This window comes from Alosa alosa, chromosome 13 (assembly GCF_017589495.1).
Source record: "Alosa alosa isolate M-15738 ecotype Scorff River chromosome 13, AALO_Geno_1.1, whole genome shotgun sequence".
Lineage (NCBI taxonomy): Eukaryota > Metazoa > Chordata > Actinopteri > Clupeiformes > Clupeidae > Alosa > Alosa alosa.
In genome coordinates, this window is record NC_063201.1 from 33,616,759 (window position 1) to 33,639,216 (window position 22,458).

Genomic DNA, 22,458 nt, shown 5'->3' on the forward strand with positions numbered 1-22,458 from the left:
TAAATAAGGCAACATTTCAGCTCTTACTATCCTGTATAGTTTTTATTATAGGCTACCAATATTCCACTATTCCACAAGGAAAGGTTGATAAGTTAACAAAAACAGGAAGGAAGAAATAAAGCATTTGAAATGTATCCCACAATTCCACTAAGAGGCATATTGAACTACTGTATTGTTTACATGTTTTTTCTGCATGGGTCAGCTATCATGTTGTTGTTTGGTGATTTTCTCCTTTACTACACCCACTTCTGAGCAAACAAGGTATAAAAGGTTGATCTGTCATAGCCTACTGTTCTTTCTTACACAAAATAACTTTAAATCATATGGTTAACTCTATTAACCTTTCTACTTGTCCCTGTAGTAATAGTGCTAGCTAATTTCGGGCTCATCATTTTCAGCTGGGGACTGCTGATCTGCTGCTTAGAGGCTACTTGTTTTCGGCCTAGGCTACTGCATGCACAGATCAAGCTTGAGTTTTGTTATCAATATTTGCATAATATTTGCAAAGTCTATGAATCGGCATATTGGATGATACAAAAAGGCTAATATTTTAATTAATTTAATATGTTGCTTGCGAATAGGTTGACAACGTTACAAGCCCAATAATTACGCCGCTATAAATCATGGCTATCTCTCTTTACCAGTTGCCATTACATGTATGTCTGTCGTCTTCTTCTTCAAAAAAAAACTGGAAGCTTGGCATATTTGGCAGCATTTTCCTCCAATACTTTTCGTCTTTTTACCTGGCCTTTTCAGTCCCTCATGGCCTCTTTCTACCATCCATCCTCCCTGACGCTTATCACTACGGTAGGGCCGGCCCGGCTGGTATCTGAGAAAGCTTTTTAGGAAAGACGGGCTATAAAAAGCTTATCTTTTTATACCTTTACCAATATATGGACATGTTCAACATCATTAGCAACTTAAAAATCTTTTACTTTGTGTAAAACTTTTATTTTTTATTTAATTGTTTTTTTTTTTTGCTTTGCAAGCACTATATTACCCTCATGAAATGAAAATATAACAGTTTATTGATCTATCTACATATATTTTTAATAATAATTAATAATTTTTAACAATATGAGATCTTTCAGTCATTTGGTGCGACCACTCATCATGTGGTGCAACCAATAATAGCAATAACTGTGTTAAATTCAAAATGAAAAAATACAATTTCTGTGGTTATTAATCAGTCATATAGTATGTTTAAGTCAATGCTATTTTTCAGATTTTTCCATCAGTTTTATCAAACTTACAGGGAAAATAAGGGTTCTAAATATATTTTATAAGGTGACAATGACAGTATAGAACAAAAATATCAGTCCAATATTCACAAAAAGTAAAGAAATGTAAATACTTTGTTTCTAAACAGTTCATATTATTAAGAACTTGTAAACAAACTTTTAAGCACGTTAAGGAAATACATTTAATTTTAAGATAATCTATGGTCACACCACATGACATTTTTTAAGGCCGCAACCAATTCATTCTCATTAAAAAAAAACACTAAAATCACATTACTTGAAATTTTAATATGGATTTTCATATACCCAACATTCTTAATGTTTGAACAATTGTAACAGAAATTCTTATTTTTAGAATTTTAAATTTGTCCTGTTGAAAAACCTTATCCGTCATTGACCCGTACTGGACTGGATTCCCTTCAATATTTTTTCATAGACTAAGCTATTTTAATATTTTAATAGGCCTACTTTATATAATTTAGGCTACTATGAGCATCTATTGTCCCATATGCAGCACAGCAAATCAAAGTTAATCCACTACTTTACATTTTGCACACCAGTTGTATTTAAACCAACCAAAGCTTGACTGAAACATTGTAAAACCATTGACTTGTTTAAAAAAAATGTATGGGAAAAGTGAAACCACCCCATTAATGGCAAGCAAGCTGCAGACAGATATTACAAGTAGGCTATTATAACTTAGACAGGGGTCATTCCACGTCAATTCAACCAGGGCCCACGCACTTAGGTCTCAAAAAATTCTGAAAAAATTACCAGGTGTACCTATGTACCTATGGGCAGCCGTGGCCTACTGGTTAGCACTTCGGACCTGTAACTGGAGGGTTGCCGGTTTGAACTCCGACCAGTAGGCATGGCTGAAGTGCCCTTGAGTAAAGCACCCAACCCCTCACTGCTCCCCGAGCGCCGCTGTTGATGCAGGCAGCTCACTTTTACACACTGCTAAAAGCCCCGGCCCGCACTTTGAAAAACCACTGACTTACACAAATGCGTTTAAAAAATACACGAAATCGGTTGGAGACATTTCACATTCGCAGGCGATCCCATAGCCTACACAAATTTAATACCTCCTTTCCGATAATTCAAGACATTCCAGACAAAATCCGACTTTTTTAGGCCTTAAAAACCAAAAGTTGTATTTAAGACTTTTTAAGGATCTGCGGGACACTGAATAAGAAACAGTGCATCAGTGAGTGCTGTTTTTATACAGTCAAGTGTCAGTTCTAGTCAGGTGGTAAAGTAGGGGTCGACCAATTATCGGCCGGGCCGACTATTAGGGCCGATATTTAGCATTTTAATAATAATCGGTATCGGTCATTTTTTTCAACGATGAGCCGATATAGAAATGGATAAAGAATGAAACGCGCTACTTTGTCTGTAAAGCGTCTCTCACTCCCTGCATTTGCTACTCTGTGGTCAAGAGCATTGTCCCGCCCACTACACCGTCTGATTTGTTAGTTAGCATGAATGCAGCCAATCAGGATAGAAGACTGAACACAGAGAAAGTTTATGATTCTCACTGAGGCAGACGGGGCTTTTTCTAAGGTAAGGAAGGTAGGCTACCTTACATTGCTGAAGTTGCAATGAATTATCTACACTGAAGTTACAAAAACACCACTATGTAAGCTATTGTCTCTTTGATCCGGATCAATAAGTAAAGCACCCACTTCCTTCATTTAGCGAATTCCTGATTGATGCACGTTAGTGATATCAGAGAATGTCTATATGCTGTTGTGTTTAGCCTACTAGCCTACAAACTCGGGTGCTGCGTGTCGGGAGTTCTTTGCCTCCGCCTCGTCCACTAATTGTGAATAACGGGACACCTAGGCGGACGTTATCCCTTAGGCCTACATAGTAAACAAGTCCTAAATTATGCGATAGCGAACATCAAAAAGTCTAGTTGCTGCTTTTTGAAACTGACTGTCAGAAAAGACTAGGCTACATGCAGTGAAAGCTTATAGGCTACATTTTTAAGTTATGTGTTTTAAATCATTTAGAACATTTAGAACAAATAAATATTAATAATTATAACAGAATATTAGACTAGTACCGGTATTTATTATTATAAATATGTTTTTTGTTATTCATCTTTTTATCCTGTTCATCAAATGAATTAATATTGACACACTCTCTTTCTTCCTACATAGGCTTAATCTAGACCTATTTCTCTCTGATATTATGGTTTGTACATCTTGAGCAAACAACTGTCTTTAGAACACCATCTTTGCAACCTGACATTCTAATCATAGATACAGACAGTCTTGTATACATTGTAATCAGAAACAGGCATGACAGTTACAGTTAGGATTTCTTAAGTTAAGATAAGATAGGAGGTCTGAGATAAGATAGGACACAGCCATGAGTTTAGAAACTGCGTCTGTAATAGGAAGATAGGATTTTTCCTATTTTTGAAACTTAAGTTAAGATAGGACAAGCAGTTAGGATATTTTTCTGTAATGAGGCCCCTGAAGTAAATCTTGTCCTGAGCTGGCTATTAATGTGCCTTTTAGGCTCACAAAAGTGTAGTTTATAGCCTACATATGGACACAGATTGCATGCTTAAATAGCTTAAGAACTATTTTAAAACTGTTTTGTTAAACTATGCCATCACGCATGCACCTCTTCCTCTCCTTCTCTCGTGCACTCACACACACGATGGCAAAGCATCCTCTTTGTGACAGATCCCTAAACAAGCACATAGCCCATTGTGTAGGCCTAGTCTATGAAAATAATTGCTATCACTCAGTTCTTGGATTAACATCATACACAGGATTTACACCTGTGATGCAAGTTGATAGACAATTGTGTATCAAAAGAAGAAAAGTTTGCATAAATGCTTTTGAATTAATTTTTTGCAGTATATCACCTTTACTATCTACCCCCACCCTTTTTGACTACTGACATATCGGTTTTACATCGGTTATCGGCCTCCTGTTTTGGTAATAATTGATATCGGTATCGGCCCTGAAAAAAACATATCGGTCGATCCTTAGTGGTAAGTGCTAGAATTAGTCAGGTCGTAAATGCTAGAGTAAGTAGTGCTACGAGGAGATATTCTCTGGAAAGATGGGCCTTCAGAAGTTTTTTGAAGATGGAGAGGAATGTCCCTGCTCTTGTAGGAGCTGGTAGCGCATTCCACCATTGAGGAACAACAACAAAAAAGTTTGGATTGGCCTAAGCGTACCGGTGGCAGAGCTAGACGTCATTCATCTGAGGAGAGAAACAGTCGGGAGGTAGCATATGCCTGTATGAGGGCATTCAAGTAGGTGGGAGCAGAACCGGAGACTACTTTGTCATCAGGGGTCATCAGGTGGAAAGGACAGATAGAGCTGTGTGTCGTCTGCATAGTATTGGTATGAGAAACCCTGTGAACGGATAATCTGTCTCAAAGAGGTGGTGTATATAGCAAAGAGAAGGAGGCCTAGCACTGAGCCCTGGGGGGCCCCTGTGGTGAGATAGTGAGGTGTGGACAGCTGTCCAAGTCATGATACTTTAAACGAGTGTCCTGTGAGGTAGGATTAAAACCAGGAGAGAGCAGAGCCAGAGATTCCCATGTTTGAGCGTATAGAGAGAAGGATGGGGTGATTAACCGTGTCAAAGGCAGCCGATAAGTCAAGCAGAGTACTGATGACCGTGCGGTTGCCCTGGCTTCCTTTAAGTGGCCGCTCTTGAACCCAGATTGATTTGGATCCAGAAGGTTGTTCTGTGAAAGGAATCCAGTGACCTGTTTGGAGACTGCTCGTTCGATACCTTTGGATAGGAAAGGTAGGAGTGAGACAGGACGGTAGTTCTCCACTTGAGCAGGGTTGAGAGAAGTTTTCTTAAGTAACAGTGTTACCCGGGCCATTTTGAATGCTGTTGGACATGTGCCAGAGGTTAGCGAAGCATTGATCACATGTGTGATAGCTGGTGTGATGGTCGGGCTAAATGGACTGAAGTAAGCTTGTAGGTATAGGGTCCAACGAGCATGTGGTAGGACGGCTACATGTTAGGAGTCTAGATACCTCAATCTCGGACCCGAATGCCAGCAACCGCCAGAGGTTGTAGGAGCACAATATCTGAGGAATAAAAACAGCCCCACAATATCACAGCGCCTCCACCATCATCTGACTGTAGACCACACTTCCAGACAAAGTCAATGTACCATTCAGTAACTCCTGCCATTTACATTGGTAATTAAATGACTGGACAGGCTTTTACCTGGCATGCCCTCTACTTCACTTTTGAAGATTTTTGGGGGGACTTGGTGATACCAAGATGATACATTTTTCTGTAGCTCAACAGTGGTTCTAATGAAATTTTTGGCCTATCTTACCTTCCTCCATACTGTAGTTTTTACTTACAAATGTCAACACACTTTCTCTTTTTATTTAAATTTAGTGTATTCTCTTTCCAATGTTGACAAGAGGATTTAGCCTGTGTCACTTTATTTTCATACCTTGGTGAAAAAGAAAGTCATGAACTACTTTTAAAAGTTCAGACACTCTGTGATTAACTTAAATAAGTTGAAATTAGATTGGAAAATGCTTCTGATATGTTTTGTTTTACATTTTCCTTTTTCTCAGAATAAATTTCCTTCCCTTCAAGGGTGGATATTTCCTCATTGTTTTCATACATTACAATAAATCGGCAAAGATGATTTTTTATACCTGTTTTTAGTCAACTTTACCAAAGGTGCCAATAATTCCGGAGAGTACTATATAGCCTACACTTACAGATAGCGCTGTGCCAATTTAGCAAACATTGGGAATATTGTTGCATTGATCCAGTGCTTCTGCTGGCCATTTTGGTGCCCTAAGGCCTATAATTTACAGACCATTACTGTGTGTTTTCAAACATTAATTTCTGAAGAAATGCTGTTTGACTACCTGTTTGACAACCGGTCAAACGTTTGGGGTCACTTAGAAATTTCCATTCCACTCCATTATAGACAATACCAGCTGAGATCAGTTGCATTGTTTTTTTTAATCAGGGCAGCAGTTTTTTCAGATTACATTATGTGCTTACATAATTGCAAAAGGGTTCCCCAATGCTTTCTCAGTTAGCCTTTTAAAATGATATCAGATTAGTAAACAGAATGTGCCTTTGGAACATTGGATGAATGGTTGCTGATAATGGGCAATATAGATATTGCATTAAAGATCAGCCATTTCTTTCTACAACAGTCAAGAATATTTTTTATACCCGTTTTAGTCAACTTTACCAAAAGTAATTATATAATATAAATAAATAACTAAATAAGTAATTCTGGATGGTAATGTAGGTTACTTACTTTGGCCATCACGATCCTGCAGCAGAGGTACTTGAGAATCCTGCCCAACTGAAGAGAGAAGAAAATAATAATAATAATAATAATAATAATAATAATAATACAGTGAGTTGCCTAGACCACACTAATGGTAATGAGAGGGAGAAAATACAGGGCATTATTTATTACAATGCTATGCAATCTTTTTAAAATCAGTTAGCTTGAAATTATGTGACAATTTAGAGTTCAATTTTTTATCTGTCACTAGCCCAGACAGCGGTCCCAATGTGCTTTAAAACAAACTCCATTGTGCTGGTGCTAAAACACTCCACTGCAACAAGCCCCCGGTGGCAAAACACTCCACTTGCACTCACCCCCCCATCATCATGACGTGCTTCGAGAGGCTGGTCTTGGCCAACCTCAAGATCTGCTTAGCACCCTCACTGGACCCCTTCCAATTTGCCCATCAGGGGGTCGTTTCTAGAAAGCATCGTTTGCTAACTTGCGTCGCAACCTTGGTAGTTCGCTCCATCGTTCTTGGATTTGGTGTTTCTAGAAAGGGTAGTTCGAACTCTCAATCGCAAGACGCAAAGTTTGGTCGTTTGAACTACTGCCCCTAGGCAGTCGCACTTGTGTCGTTCCTTGGTAGTTCCTGTTGGTGTCCGGAGCGCCTAACCAAAAATCACAACCGCCTAACCAAAATTTGCGAAGTGGATGTTTATCTCGTGACTCAATGATTGATCTATCCTGTAGCTTAATTTTGATTAAGACACTGACTCCCCTACTTGGCTCATTCTTGCTATTTATGTTAATTCAAGTATTGCCTTGCTTTTAGTATTATAATCTTCACAGGCCCTGCATCAGCAGTGACAAATGGTGTAGTGGCTAAAGCAGATGACTTGTTATCCCAACGTTGTAGGTTCGATTTTCTGATGTGAGATTGCCCTCTTGCTTCTCGCTACCTGCAGGTGAACTAGTGTGACACGTAGATTCAATTGTTTTTGACTGATGTATTGTACCTATGGTCTCTCGATGTAGAGTAACTATATACATAAATATGTATGGTCAAAACCTATTGTTGTGTCTCGTAGGCCTACTCTTACTCAGAGATGAAAAGAAGAGATAGGATGCGAACTCCGGCCGAGCGCACAATGCGCCGACGCGCTGCCGTTAAGCCACGAGACAGTTGATAAACTATGGGATACCCAGACATTTGTCCAGGCTATATATTTTTTCCAACATAGATATTTAACACAAATAATGATTCATATTGGTCTGCCTAAGTTAACTGTTTTATATGCTTGCAATAGGTTTATGTTTTGGCTGATGGCAATGACAATGCCAGCATTAATCACTCGGTTTAGATTAGAAAAATGTCGACATGGGCCGTGACAGAACATTTCTAGGGGGTGGGGTATTACGCGTTTCCACTGTTTCCACCAATGATATGTATCGCTGCATCATCAACAACGTTGTTGGAACTACGGTGTCCGAACGTCGGAGGTAGCGAATTGCGACACAGGTACGATGCTTTCTGGAAACAGGTGTAACAATGTCGTTGTTTGGTCGCAAGTTGCGTCGTACCATGGTGGTTGAGCAACGTCGTTGCCAACTTTTCTAGAAACGGCCCACAGAACAGGACCATCTCTACGGTACTTCCAAAAATCCCCTCTATCTGTTAAGTGGAATTGTTCTTAACGGTCCTCAAATGACATAAATAATTAGCCTGGAAAATCCAGACCCTGATAATCTAGAAAGATTAAGGGTCTGGCCACGAACAATGTAATGGCCCAACTTGAGGGGCGGCACCAAGCATGCATTTGAAAATCTCACTGCACGCAATTGGATAACACTAGACCAATGTTTACTCTGAATGATTCTGGACTTTGACGCAATTGGATAACACTACGATCAATGTTTCCAACGTTGCAGCGCTGTCGTCATCAGTTTAGCTCGCCTCTGGCCCGACTATACCATATGATTTGATTGGTTCCACAGGGTGCAAGGGGAAAAAACGTGTATCATTGCTTATTGCCAGAGTGTCTCGCAGAGACAATTCCATTGTGCTCTTGCGAGAACTCTGGATATCCAGGGTAATAAATAATTGCTCCCTGTAAAGATCTTTAAGGCAAGACGCTACAGGTGAATAGGGTTACATTTTTAACCAGCAGATATCACTATGAAACTTAGTTGATTACTTACATTAATATGAGAAAAATATGTATTACAAGTTTTCTGTAATTTAATGTTTACATGTGCAAATTATGCATTATCTAATTAAATATGTGCTGATGTGCATACATTTTAAAATACGAAATCTCAGCATTGGATACAGCCAGGTTCAAAATTAGGTTTTCATTGTGTTCACATGGATGGGGGAAATTAGAGGGATTTATGGATATCTACTTTTGTTATCCTGTTTATCAGAATATGCTGTCAATAGCCTTAAAAAAAAATGTTTTTAGGCATAAAATGTCATAAATCAGGCTTGGAATAACATATAAACAAACCCCTCCGTGAAAATCTTCTAAATATAGTTAAGCATAAGACTAGAAAGTTTGGTGTAATAAGTGCTTCTGAAGTGGAGATTTTGTGCTCAGAGTGGGAGAGGAAAAACAGCCTTGAACAGCCAATAAGATTCCGTTCTCAGCCTAGACTCGCCTTTGAACTTTCGCGATTGATTGCTGATACAAAGGAAGTGTCCATATATGGATCACATAGCGTGATACAGGACAAACAGAGCTTTCCAATGGTACTACACATGATATGTTTTGGATCACGGTAACGGTAGTACATGCAAGGTTAGAATGCTAACTTTTGGTGAATTTAGGAGAAATATACTGGCGCGAGTAAACACAAGGTAATGAAATAAACACTTAAATGTGTAAATCTGACTTTTTTGTTGTAGTAGTGTGACAGAATACATGCTAAGGTAGCAAACTAGCACAAAATCTCGAAATTGACCAGTGCATGAAAAAACAATGTTTTCACCTGCCGTGTCTCGCCTTAACTACCCGTATGCCTTTCACCAGCTATGCTTGCCAAGCAAAAGATTTTTTTGCAATACAAACCGAGGGATTATTCCAGATTGAGGAATAGCTTTGTTTGTATTGTGAGATACCCAATATCGTGTGTGCTCTTGCCCATGCCCATTGTGAATGCTGCAGAATTACGTTTCTTCCCATTGTCTGGTTTTCTGTATTTTTCTGTGATAATAGTTCAACAGCACTACATGGGCATGCAAGCACCTCATCCATCTTAATCCACCCAGGACCAGATAAGTAGGTTCCCCAATGTCTTGCTAGTTTATTCATCTTAAAAGCTAAGCTGTACAGTTCCACATTGGCAAGTGCTAATCCACCACAATCTCATGAAGATAGTAGTTTCTTTAGTCTAATTCTGGGCCTTTTTCCATTCCATAAGAACTCTGTAATTAACTTGTTATATTGCTTAAATATTCCATCAGAAATTGTTACTGGTATCATCATAGAGATGTAATTTGTAATTAAAATGTGAAGCCACCACCATTTTTATGACACTAATTTCCCCCATAGAGTCTAAGAGATTAATCAGCCGCCATTTGTCCAAATTCAACTTAATTTTCTTAATTAAAGGTGACATATTTATAGTAATTATGTTTTCCAAGGCTGGACACAATTTAATACCCAAGTACGTCATTCCAGTATGGACCCATTTCAACTGAAAGTTGGTTAATATAGATTGATTGCATCCTTTTGATACTGGCATGCATTCAGATATTTGCCAATTTATTTTATAGCCTGACAGTTTTGAGTAAGCCTCTATTGTGGCTACAATGTTAGGGATTGATATTAGAGGATCCTCAATAATCAATAAAATGTCATCCGCATAGAGGAACATTTTGTGTTCCTCCTCCCCATGTAAAACCCCTTTAATACTGCTCTCAGCCCTAATGGGACGCATATTATTATTATTATAATTTTTTAGGGGGGCTTTTGACCATCTTAACGAGGCTAACATAATTATCACCTGTATCTTCCTTCACTTACATTTTTAAAAGTAAATGATCATCCTTTTTCTAATAATTTTAAGTAGGATAACGAAACCCTGCGACACTCCATTAGGCCGATCTCTGCCCCCCTCATTCCCTATAAACCGGTCGCATGAGGGTTCGGCTGCTACATGTACTTATGTTGTATGTCTGCCAATATGCTTATCCTGGCATGTATGAACTAATTTCTCTATTCAGCTAGTCCCACGCACGTTGAGACATACAGTACCCTCCAGAATTATTGGCACCTCTGCTAAAGTTGACTGAAAACCGGTATAAAACATATTCTGTCCAAAAAAATTTTAAGAAAAATACAACCTTGAAGGGAAGCAAATTTATTTTGAGAAAAAGTAAAATTTCATAAAGAAATAAATATTTTTAACAAAAACACTTTGCTTACAATTATTGGCACCCCTGCTTGTAATACCTTCTTAAGCCTCCCTTTGCCAATAAACAGCCTGTAATATTCTCCTATGACACCCCATAAAGTTGGAGAATACAAAGCAAGAGATTTAAGACCGTTCGTCTTTACAAAATCTCCCTAGATCGTCCAGATTCCTAGGTCTACACTTGTGCATTCTCCTCTTTGACTCACCCTACCGTTTTTCTATGGAGTTTAGATCAGAGGTCTGAAATGGCAATGTCTGAAGCTTGATTTTGTGTTCAGCAAACCATATTTGTTGTGATCTGGACATTTGTTTTGGTTCATTGACCTGATGAATGATCCAATCATGACCAGCTTTTAGTGTCTTGCCAGAGATTGACAGATTTCCTTTGAAAATGTTTTTCAAAAGGAACAAAGGTTTTTCAAAGGTTTTTCTTGGTGTTTATGAAACCATGCACCTTAATTAGGTGCTCAGGGCCTTTGGGAATAAAAATAGCCCCACAATAGCACAGCCCCTCCACCATAATTCTCATTAGGCATGGGGTTCTTTTCAGTATAGCCATTCTTCTATGTATGCTAAACACACCTAAAGTGTATCTAGCCAAAGAGCGCAATTTTCATTTCATCTGACAAAAGACCACACTTCCAGACAAAGTCACTGTACCATTCATATAACTCCTGCAATTTACATTGGTAATTAAATGACTGGACAGGCTTTTACCTGGCATCCTAATCTATTAGCAGTGAGGTCACTTTTGAAGATTTTTTGGCGAACTTGGTGACCCCAAGATGATACCTTTGTCTGTAACTCTCCAACAGTGGTTCTTATGGAATGTTTTGCCTATCTCACCATCCTCCATTCTGTACGTGGCGGCAAGATAACCATGGGTCTTTGCCCAAGCATGTTTGTCACATTTCCAGATGATTAGAACCTTTTAATAATTGTTTTAACTGTAAATATAGGCATTTTCAACAAAGTACCTAGTTGTCATAGGCATTTTCTGACTTCTGACAAATGTCAACACACTTTCTTTTTATTTAAATTTAGGATTTAGCCTCTGTGTGACTTTATTTTCATACCATAGTGAAAAAGAAAGTCATAAACAACTTCTGAAAGTTCACAGACACTCTGATTAACTTAAGTAAATTGAAATTAGATAGGCAAATGCTTCTGTTTTGTTTATAAGATTTTTCAGGGGTGCCAATAAGTGTGAGCAACGTGTTTTAGTTAAAATTTTAAAAATATTTATTTCTTTATGAGATTTTCCTTTTTCTCAAAATAAATTTGCTTCCCTTCAAGGTTGGATTTTTCCTATTTTTTCATTGTGAGATTACAATAAATCACCAACAGATTATTTTTGTATTCCTGTTTTTAGTCAACTTTAGCAAAGCCAATAATTTTGGAGGGTACTGTATCATATGTAATGGCGCAATATAAAATACCTTTGAATTGAATTGATTTTTATTGTGATTTAATACATACTTGAGCTCGCATGATCATAGTCTCTGTTGAAGTTGGTTGATGGTGCTATGCCCATACCCTGAGGCATGGGTAGCATTGGGATTGCTGGTGAGTTTCCTCCAAATCCATGGACAGGCTGGGCATACATGCTGGGTGCATACAGGGTTGGTGCGTATTGACTAGGCACACCAGTTTTGACTGCTTTTCCTGCCTCATACACTAAACAGAGAGGCAAAGAAAACAAACATAGTTTGAGACAAGTATCATTTTTAGTTCCTGAAAACATTACTCCCAAAAAAGATAATTGCTAGGGGTGAACATTGCAACAGAGGTGACTGTATGATACATATGATCAAAATATTGGGCCACAATTCAATATTATTGCAATTCTTTGTTTTATGATGGTAGCCAGTATCACAATTTGATTCTGTAATGCATTTTATATACCATAATTTATCTTGGCATGCTAAAATTGTCTCATACTGTGAAATGCTAAAATTGGCTCAAATTGTCAAATTGACACAAAAAATTGAGGCTGTGTGGTATATTGTGGACTTTAGACACACTATTATCAGAGTAGATAAATGCACCAAAATGAAATGTACATAATGATATTAAATATATTGATATTGCGATCCTCAATGCCACAGCAACGCAATAAAGAGTATATTGTGCCCAAAATATTGTGATATTACACTACTCAATATATTGTCTAGGGCTGCAAACAATCGATTAATCGATTAGTTATCGACTATTAAACTAGTTGCCAACTATTTTGATAATCGATTAATCAGTTTGTGTAATTTTTTTAAGGAAAATACAACATTTTCTGATTGTAGCTTCTTAAACTTGAATATTCTCTGCTTTACATCCTCCTCTATGACGGTGAACTAAATATCTTGGAAAAAACAAGGCATTTGGAGACATAATCTTAAACTTTGGGAAACAATGATTGACATTTTTTCACTATTTTCTGACATTTTATCGACCAAACAACTAATCTTTAGTTGCAGCCCTAATATTGTTTCACCTCTAGTAACAAGAGGTACAATATTTTGTGTAAAATATTTTGGACAGTTCAGGGGTACTCACATGCCCGGGGACAACAACAGCGCTCCGGACAACAGGGGCAGCTCACGTAACAGCAACATGTGTGTGGGCAACACTGGCACCAGCAGATACCAATAAGGAGCAACAACAAGAAGCAGCCTATTACCACCAGGGCTACCAGCAGCTTATCTGTGAGAATAGAGAATGAAAAAGTTAAAAATTTTACTTCAAAACATAATAAATAGGAATAATTTAATTTCCACATTTCATATGGAAAATTAATTTGTATAGGTTAAATACAGTTCCAAAGGGTGCTAGACTATCCTGTGCTAATTTGCAGTATAAACTGATTTTAAAATAATCATAATTCAATAGGTAAAGCATCTACCAACCAAGTTGACAGGGAATTATTTTTTTAATACTGAATAGTAGTCAGTATTAAATCAGTAGGGAAGGATGTAAGTGCAGCAAGCTTATTATCATTAGCCTAGGACCTCAAAGTTCTTTTGTACTCAACACAAAACGTCAGAAAATAAAAGTCTTGAATCAAAAGTTCTTTGTTTGTCTGTTTACTTATGAATTTCAAATCATAAGATATAAAAATTTAGGATCTTTACTTTTCTTAGATTAACTGTGTAGTTCCTGTGTGATTGTTCTGTATTAATAGTTCTGTGTAGGTTAAAAGACTGTGTTGCTCCAAAGTCCAGTGGCTTCTGACTGTTTTGCAGGGATCTATTTATTTTATACTAAATCTAACAGCCAATCAAATTACATTATTCTAAATCCCTGGTCAACTGTTTACATTCCAATTTCTATGTTACATTTGCAACACAGGTTTTCTCAGGTCTAAACTCAAACTATTATTAATTCCATAGAAATGGCTTCAACAAAGGATTTTAAGTAGGGTGGATGTAGCTAGCAACAGGGATAGCAGCAGGGCAAAACACCATTGTTTAATCAATGCCAGCTCTATGAAAGGAACAAGAGGAGATTCCAACTTTTGTCTCATTGTAAGTATCCAAACAAGGGACTAAAGTAAAACCAATACCTCTCAATGTCAACAACAAAATGTAATTCTACCTGGTTTCATGAGATGGTTGCCTACAGACTGTTGTCTTCAGTCTGTAGGCAACCATCTCAGACATCTCAGACACCTTACAGCTGCAACCCTATTTCCAAAAAAGCTAGGACACTGTAAAATGTAAATAAATCATTTCCAAATCATGTCCACCCTATATTTATTTAACAATAGTGCAGACAACATTTCAACTGTTGAGAAAGTTAATTGGGTTTATTTAGGGGGAAATGTTTGAATTCAATGCCAATAACACATCTCAAAAACGTCGGGACAGGGACATGTTTACCACTGTGTTGTTTACCTCTTCTTTTAAAAACAGTCCCTATAAACATTTGGGGAACTGAGGAGACCAGTTGTTGGAGTTTTGAGAATGAAATGTTTTCCTATTCTTGCCCAATATAGGATATCAGCTGCTTGATGGGGTGAGGTTTTCTTAATTGTTTTTTGATCCATGATGCACCCAATGTGAAAGGGTCTGGTCAGGTCATTTTAGATCATACAGTCAGGTCATTTTAGCACCTGGACTCCTTTACTATGGAGCCATACTGAGTTTGGCACTATTTTCCTGAAATATTCAAGGACTTCCCTAAAAAAGATTTTGTCTAGATGATGATGGCAAACCTAATCTTACAGTATAGCCTAGTTAAAGGTCCCCTGTGTAACGTTTTCAGTTGTTAACAAAATCAACATTTCCCATTCATGTTTAATTACCACCACTAGGGGTGGAACGGTACATGTATTCGTAGTGATCCGAAACGGTACAGGCGTCATGGTTCGGTGCGTGAATTTACACGGAGAACACGCAGTATAAAAATACATAAAACTTGCGTGCAAATTCATTAATGTAATGCGGAATTACTGTTAAATACGAGAGTTGCGAGAATTCTTCAGCGACACCTAGGCTAATCTGTAGCCCCGCCTTAGCTCTGAAGCTCTGATTGGCGCCTATGTTATTATTTTGTCAGGTCGACGGTTGAGTCAGTCAGTCAAGTCAGAGATAGCAGCAATAATGACGAGTATGGCGAGTGGTGGCGACCCACAAGAGTTAGAGGACCCGCTGGTCTCTTTAAGATCACAAGTTTGAGAACTTCAATTACAGTAGTACAGGCAAGAGAGTGGTGGAGAAGACCAGACTGTGTCGGATATGTTCAGCAGTTGTTGGGCATGTGAGTGGAAATACATCGAACATGCTAATACATATCCAACGCTATCAGACGTACCAATGACTGGAACGAGACAAAAGAAAAAAACTTCTCCCTACAGTGCTTCACCAGCCTTTATAATTAGGGCCAAAAGGGTGATTACCTTTATGTTAGGGTAACTTGTAACTTCTCACATGAAGAGCTTGCAGTGTTAAGTGCATAGACAATAAAAGAAAGTCAACGCTAACCAGGCTAATAAACAAACCATCAAACCATGCTACTAACGTTAAAGGGTAAAGTCACGTGACTTGTAGTTGTAGTCTCTAAGAAGGCAAAATAGTGTGATACTTTTCCAGTTAGATTATTACTGTACACACACTGAAAAATATTGAGGCAAATTGTAGACCCTTCCATATACAACCAAACACGGATATGTTTAATAAGAGATGTTGTAGGCCTATTTTCAGTTTTATAGCTGATTGAGTTATTGTTTACAAGTTACAGATGAAGTCTGGAGATGATGTGGGGTAGGCCTACTTATTGTTTACTGTTTATATCTTACTTTACACACTTCAGGCTGTTGCAGATAGCTCAGGGCAGAGACTGTATGACACTAGGTGGTACAGCCTGAGACATGCACAATACAAAAATAGCTGATTGAGTTAATGTTTACAAGTTACAGATGAAGTCTGGAGATGATGTGGGGTAGGCCTACTTATTGTTTACTGTTTATATCTTACTTTACACACTTCAGGCTGTTGCAGATAGCTCAGGGCAGAGACTGTATGACACTAGGTGGTACAGCCTGAGACATGCACAAAACAAAAATAGCTTTCTGCATTTTTGTTTTGCTTTTCCCTCCATTGTACCGAACCGTGATTTCTGAACCGAGGTATGAACCGAACCATGACTTCTGTGTACCGTTCCACCCCTAACCACCACCAATTTGAAGCAGATCTAGTGTACTCTTCTTATGAGTAGTGCGTTGTATGAATTGAAACCAGGAGCAACTGTTTTTATAGTAAAGGTGCAATTTTCTCTTGTGTATCATTAAACCTTGATTTAAAATGTTGGAATTGGTGCTGACAATGTTAATGATTAATACACATATTTTGTTTGCATAAAAAAAACTTAGTTCTTCTTTTAATTATTCCACGCACAGTTTTTTTTATATTTGTTAGATATTTCATATTTTTAAAGATAGAATGGTCTACCAATTTAGGAGTTACATAGACATCAGACATACTTATGCTGAGTAGACTAAGTGTCCCAATTTAATGTGGTCTTGCAGTATGACCTTGGTCGTTCCCAAGTGTATGGCAGTCTCCGGCGATGGGAAGCTATCCGAGTGTGCAATATAATTGTGCAAGTGTACAATATGTCTGTATGCTACCGAGACCTTGAATTTCCCCTTGGGGATCAATAATCTATCTATCTATCTATCTATCTATCTATCTATCTATCTATCAACATTCTCCACATTCTCCTTCTAATCAAAATTAAACAAAATATTTTCAAAAGGACGGAATTCAATTCAACTTTATTTCGCATGTATACAGAGATACTAGTAATTTGATTTGGTCTTCTCCATGCAGGCAACACAAAGACAAAAATAAAAAGACACACACAAAAACACAATACAAGGACAGACAGGACCATTATGAACAATAAATGAATAGGAATGTAAATAGTAAAATAATAGTGCTGTGTTAAATAAAAATAAAGTGCAATGAAGTCCAAGTTTAAGAGTTATTTAGGAGGGCTATTGCCAGGGGGAAAAAAACTGCGGTGGTGTGATGTTTTGGGCAGAAAAGCCCTGTACCGCTTTCCAGAGGGGAGAAGATTAAACAGACTATTGGCAGGATGAGAGGGGTCAGCCACAATCTTTGCAGATCTGTTAATGGACCTGGAGCTGTACAGGTCCATGATGGGGGGCAGGGGGCAGCCGATGATGCGCTCTGCTGCCCGGACGACTCTTTGTAGCCTGGCCTTTGCACGAGCTGACGCAGAGGCAAACCAGACCGTGAGGAAGGATGTTAGCACACTCTCAATGACCGCTCTGTAGAACTATACCAAGATGGGGGGACTGACCTGTAGTCCTTTTAGGCGGCGGAGGAAAAACAGGCGCTGCTGGCCTTTCTTCACTAGTTTGGAGATGTTATTGTCCCATCTGAGTGATTTGGTGAACTTAAAGTCCTCTACCACAGTAACAGATGAGTTGTTAATGACCAGAGGAGGATGAGTCGGGGGCTTTTTGCGGAAGTCCACAATCATCTCCACTGTTTTGTTGATGTTAAGCTCACCAGAACTCCGGGAGACTGACCTCTCTGCGGTAAGCTGACTCGTCGTTGTTGGAGATGAGGCCTATTATGGTGGTGTCGTCCGCATATTTGATGGTTTTGACAGAAGGGTCTCCAGAGGTGCAGTCATTGGTGCACAGGGAGAAGAGCAGGGGGGACAGCACACAGCCCTGGGGGGCACCGGTGTTCACTGTGCGGGGCTGTGAGAGGTGTGGGCCCAGCCTGACATACTAAGTCCTATTGGTGAGGAAGTCTGTAATCCATGAGCAGAGGAGGGGGTGAATGTTCAGATGGGTCAGTTTGCTGTGGAGGAGGTCAGGGATGAAGGTGTTAAAGGCAGAGCTGTAATCCACAAACAGGAGTCTTGCATAGGTATTCCGACTGTCCAGGTGTTGTAGAATGAAGTGAAGTGCAATGTTGATTGCATCGTCAACGGAGTGGTTGGTTCTGTATGCAAATTGAAGGGGGTCCATGAGGTGGTCGGTGGATGCTTTGAGATAAGACAGGACCAAGCTTTCAAATGCTTTCATGACTATAGGAGGTGAGGGTGACCGGTCTGTAGTCATTCAAGCAGGTGATCTTGGGCTTTTTCGGCACCAGAATGATGACAGCAGATTTGAAGCAGGCAGGTACTCGGCATAGTTCTAATGACTGATTAAAAATGTCCGTAAACACTGGGGTCAGCTCGCTGGCACAGTGCTTGAGGGTAGCAGGGGACACCATGGGTGTGTTCAAAACGGGAGACAGCTGCCTACTGCCTCCCTCCCTACATAGAGAGCTGTCTCACTAGACATGACTTTGAGGATTAAATGCATCTTTTAAAAATGAGCGTAGCACTCTAGAATCTTTGGTTAACACTACAGTATGACGTTAGCAAAGGCCTGACGTTAAACTAAATTAGCTTATGTAAGCTAGCAGGCTAACGGTATAAATTAGTTTTACGGCCGGCAGATATATCAGACCAGACGCTATTAATGGTTACAACAATGGCATAATCAGATAGTAAGTTGTTTATTTCTAATCTGTAATCTACAAATCTAAGCACAATAAGGTCACACAAATGACATTTTAAACAGATTCAGCCATTACCGATGTCATCCGCCATGTTTGTTTACCTTTCACAGCTGTTTCAGACGTTGCCGCAAGGGATTATGGGTAGGAGGGAGCATGAAGTGTGCATCGATGCTGCCTTCAAAAATGACCGTTATTTGGGAATTCTAAGATATCTTAAAAGGCAGTAGAATTTGTGTTTCGAACCGCACTTGCCGCCTTGCTCCCCAGTTAGATATCTTAAAAGGCAGCAACTTCACCCGTTTCGAACACACCCCATGTCTGGTCCCCGCACTTTCCTGATGTTCTGACCTTTGAAGAGCCTCCGAACCTCATGCTCCGAGATGACCAGTGGAGCAGGTGAGGTGGTGGCAGGGGGGGTGGAGTGGGGGGAACCACGTGGGGCTTCGAACCTAGTGCAAAACACATTGAACTTGTCTGGTAGATTTGGGTCGGTGGAGGCTGGTGGGGGGGGGGCTTTTTGTAGCCCGTGGCAGATTGTAGGCCCTTCCAGACAGCTCTGATGTTCTTATCCCCGACCTGTTGTTCAATCCTGGCCTTATACAGCCCCTTAGCATGCTGGATGGCTTTGCTGAGTGCGTATTTGGCCCTAGTGTAGGCAGCCTTGTCTCCGCTCCTGTGGGCCACCTCCTTCTCACTCCTCCGTAGCCTTACTTCCTTATTGAACCATGGCTTACTATTCCCATAGATGACAATAGATTGTCTGGGAATTCAGAGTTCCTAACAGAAGTAGATGTAGGACGAGCATGTGTCTGCATACTCATCAAAGTTATTGCATGCCAATTTAATAGTTTCCCAGTCTGTAATGTCAAAGCAGGCTTGTAGTGTTTCAGTTGCAGCGGGTGTCCATTTCTGTACAGACCTCTTGATCGGTTTTTGTTTTTTGAGTTGAGACCGGTATGTGGGGATGAGTTTAATCATAGCATGATCGCCATTGCCTAGTGGCGCGCGCGCACAAGCGCGATAGGCCTCTTTGATGGTAGAATAGCAATGATGAATAGGAATGAATTATTCCGACTGCAGAGAGGAGGGTGACAATTTCACTCAACGTAGGCAGTGTCCCCAAATAATTAGAATCAAATAAAATCAGAGAATGGAAAAGATGAAGTTGTTTAATTACGTCCAGACATTGCAAACCTCTATACAAACCAATGGATTTGGTTTGAATTAACACACTTGACTCGTTTTTTTTAACAGAAAAAAACAAAGTATTTTCATGAATCAGGTTCTGAATCAGAGCAGCCTCTCTGTACCTTCATTGCTTTGCACATCATCATCATAACCTGTTTCATGACCAAGAGGAGGAAGAGGAGGAGTGCTTCTCCAAAAAGATTTCTGATGAGAAGTAGAAGACCTCTGGCCTTATTTTTTATGAATAAAAAACCATATGAAATAGAAAAATTTGAAATCCATTTATTTTAGCTTTGGAGAAAAAAAAGAAGGCTACAAATGGTATCAATATCCTAGAGGTTATATTTATATTAAAGTATCATATAACGGCTGAATGTCGTGAAAAGCCAATGGCATATCATTATTATTATTATTATTATTATTATAACTACCCCTTCCCCTAATGCCCCCGGTACATTCTTTGAACATAACCCAATAACGTCCCAGGAAGTCTAGAAATGTTCCCACAGCTGTTGAACAGCTTTTTTTTTAAAACTAAGAGTATCTCCTAAAACCTAGTGTGATTTAGAAGTACTGTTAGCAGTAAGATAAAATGCTTTGTGAGTAAAGGCCCAGGGCTCATAGAAGGTCACTTCAGAAAAGTCTACTGACATTTTCTTGGTCATGGGCGCTTTCAGCCAAGTGTTTTGAGTCATGACATGTGCTTGATACGGAGCTTTTTGGCACTGGGTCATGTTTTGCTCCAGGATGCCTTCTAGTCATGAAATGTCACTGTTCCATGCACCAGATGCAGCAAAGCAGCCCAAAGCATAACTAAAGGTGTGTTCAAATTTGTCGACATAGGTGAATGTTTCTGTTTGCCTTGAGTTTTTGGCAAACATTTGAAAACACTTGCAACAGTCTGAGGTAGTTCTCTGTGAACATATAGTGGACCTGGACTAAGTGTTATTGTTACAATGGAATGTTTACACCAAATCGTTCAAATGTAACTGTTCAGAGACTGTTCATTGTTTGCCAAATTTGAACGCACCTCAAGCTTATTCCATGTTGTAGGCTGTAGGCACGGTGTTCTTAGCGACAGGTCAATTGCATTTTCAGCTCTGAACAAAACCGTTCAAACAAGCATTTTGTTTCATTCGTCCTTTCTGGCTGACAGGGACATATAAAGCAGGAATGGGGGACGAGAGACTGAAACGTTCAAAGCAATTATGCCGGAATTGTTTCAAGGCAAACACTGAAGTGTAGCATTCGAGTTATGCTCGCATAGCACACTAATTAAAAAGTAGCCTGTGTGTTTTCTGTCGGCTACGTGTCCAGCTACTGTAGGCCTATAAATGCACAGAATATCAAACCGTTTTCAGTAGTCTACCAAGTCAAGTACCACTGTTGCAGATATCACATTGGTACCCCTTACATGTTTGTACAATGTTGCCTATTCCAACATAAGGAAGCAGTTAAGAAATTTCTAACTCCCTGTCTTAAAGGGAAACTTGGCAGGATTTCCCCCTCTGCTGGATAAATTGTGCATTATGCTATTTCAAACTGCGGGAAAAGGTAACGATAAAGCACATGGATTTGTTTACAAGCTAGCGAACGGTTAGCATAAGTTTGGTAGAACTATGTGGATGTTACAAGGTAAGAAACACGATTTAAAACGAGTTTCTTGTTTCTCACTTCTCTTTCCGGGACGGTAGTCAATGTTGCAAGGTTGGTTTTCCACCTGGGGACGCTAGGCGCAGCGGGGAAAGTCACCATTTTCACCGGAACAGGTCATTTAACCATCCAAATGATTGCTAAACGGGTTTATTACGTTGAAATAGTTGCCAAGTTCCCCTTTAAACCAATGTGATAGCAGCTTCAAACAAGCGGCAGCAGCCATCATTGCTGTTTTTTTTTTTTGTTTTTTTTAAAGCCCGGCTTCTTCAACAGGGTGCGCCATCGTCATCGTGTAAAGCCTGCCTCAAGGGTTCTGATTGGTGCCTAGATCTAGGAAAATTGGAAATGGGCTAGAATGGGTTCTTGGCCAGACAGACTTTCAGAGCGAATCTCGAATTTGCCAGAAGTACGTCTGGGTTTTTCCCAGGCTACATTTTCAGTGTAGGGCACTCACAATGATACTGAATTGTAGAGTGATTACCTTCTCCATTTCAATAGTCTGAATGACAAGATCGATTGTCTGTGCCTGCTCAAACATGTTTTTCCTGTCGAAAACCCGTAGCCCAATTACATGCCCGGAGGTAGGCCTGCTTAAGAAATAGAACGATAGGGGGGGAAGCATTCCAGCTCAGCTCTTAATGAATAT

General features: G+C 39.4%; 1 protein-coding gene across 2 annotated transcripts in view; it reads right to left on the reverse strand.

Moving 5' to 3' along the window:
• lsr (lipolysis stimulated lipoprotein receptor) overlaps nucleotides 1-22,458 on the reverse strand; it is a 68,126-nt gene that overhangs the window by 38,550 nt on the left and 7,118 nt on the right. For both annotated transcript variants that reach the window (XM_048261205.1, XM_048261206.1), the window contains 3 exons: nucleotides 13,477-13,623; nucleotides 12,406-12,603; nucleotides 6,532-6,579 (listed from right to left, as the gene is read on the reverse strand). In XM_048261205.1, coding sequence (XP_048117162.1) covers nucleotides 6,532-6,579; nucleotides 12,406-12,603; nucleotides 13,477-13,623 — 393 coding nt within the window. The remainder of the gene's footprint in view (nucleotides 1-6,531; nucleotides 6,580-12,405; nucleotides 12,604-13,476; nucleotides 13,624-22,458) is intronic.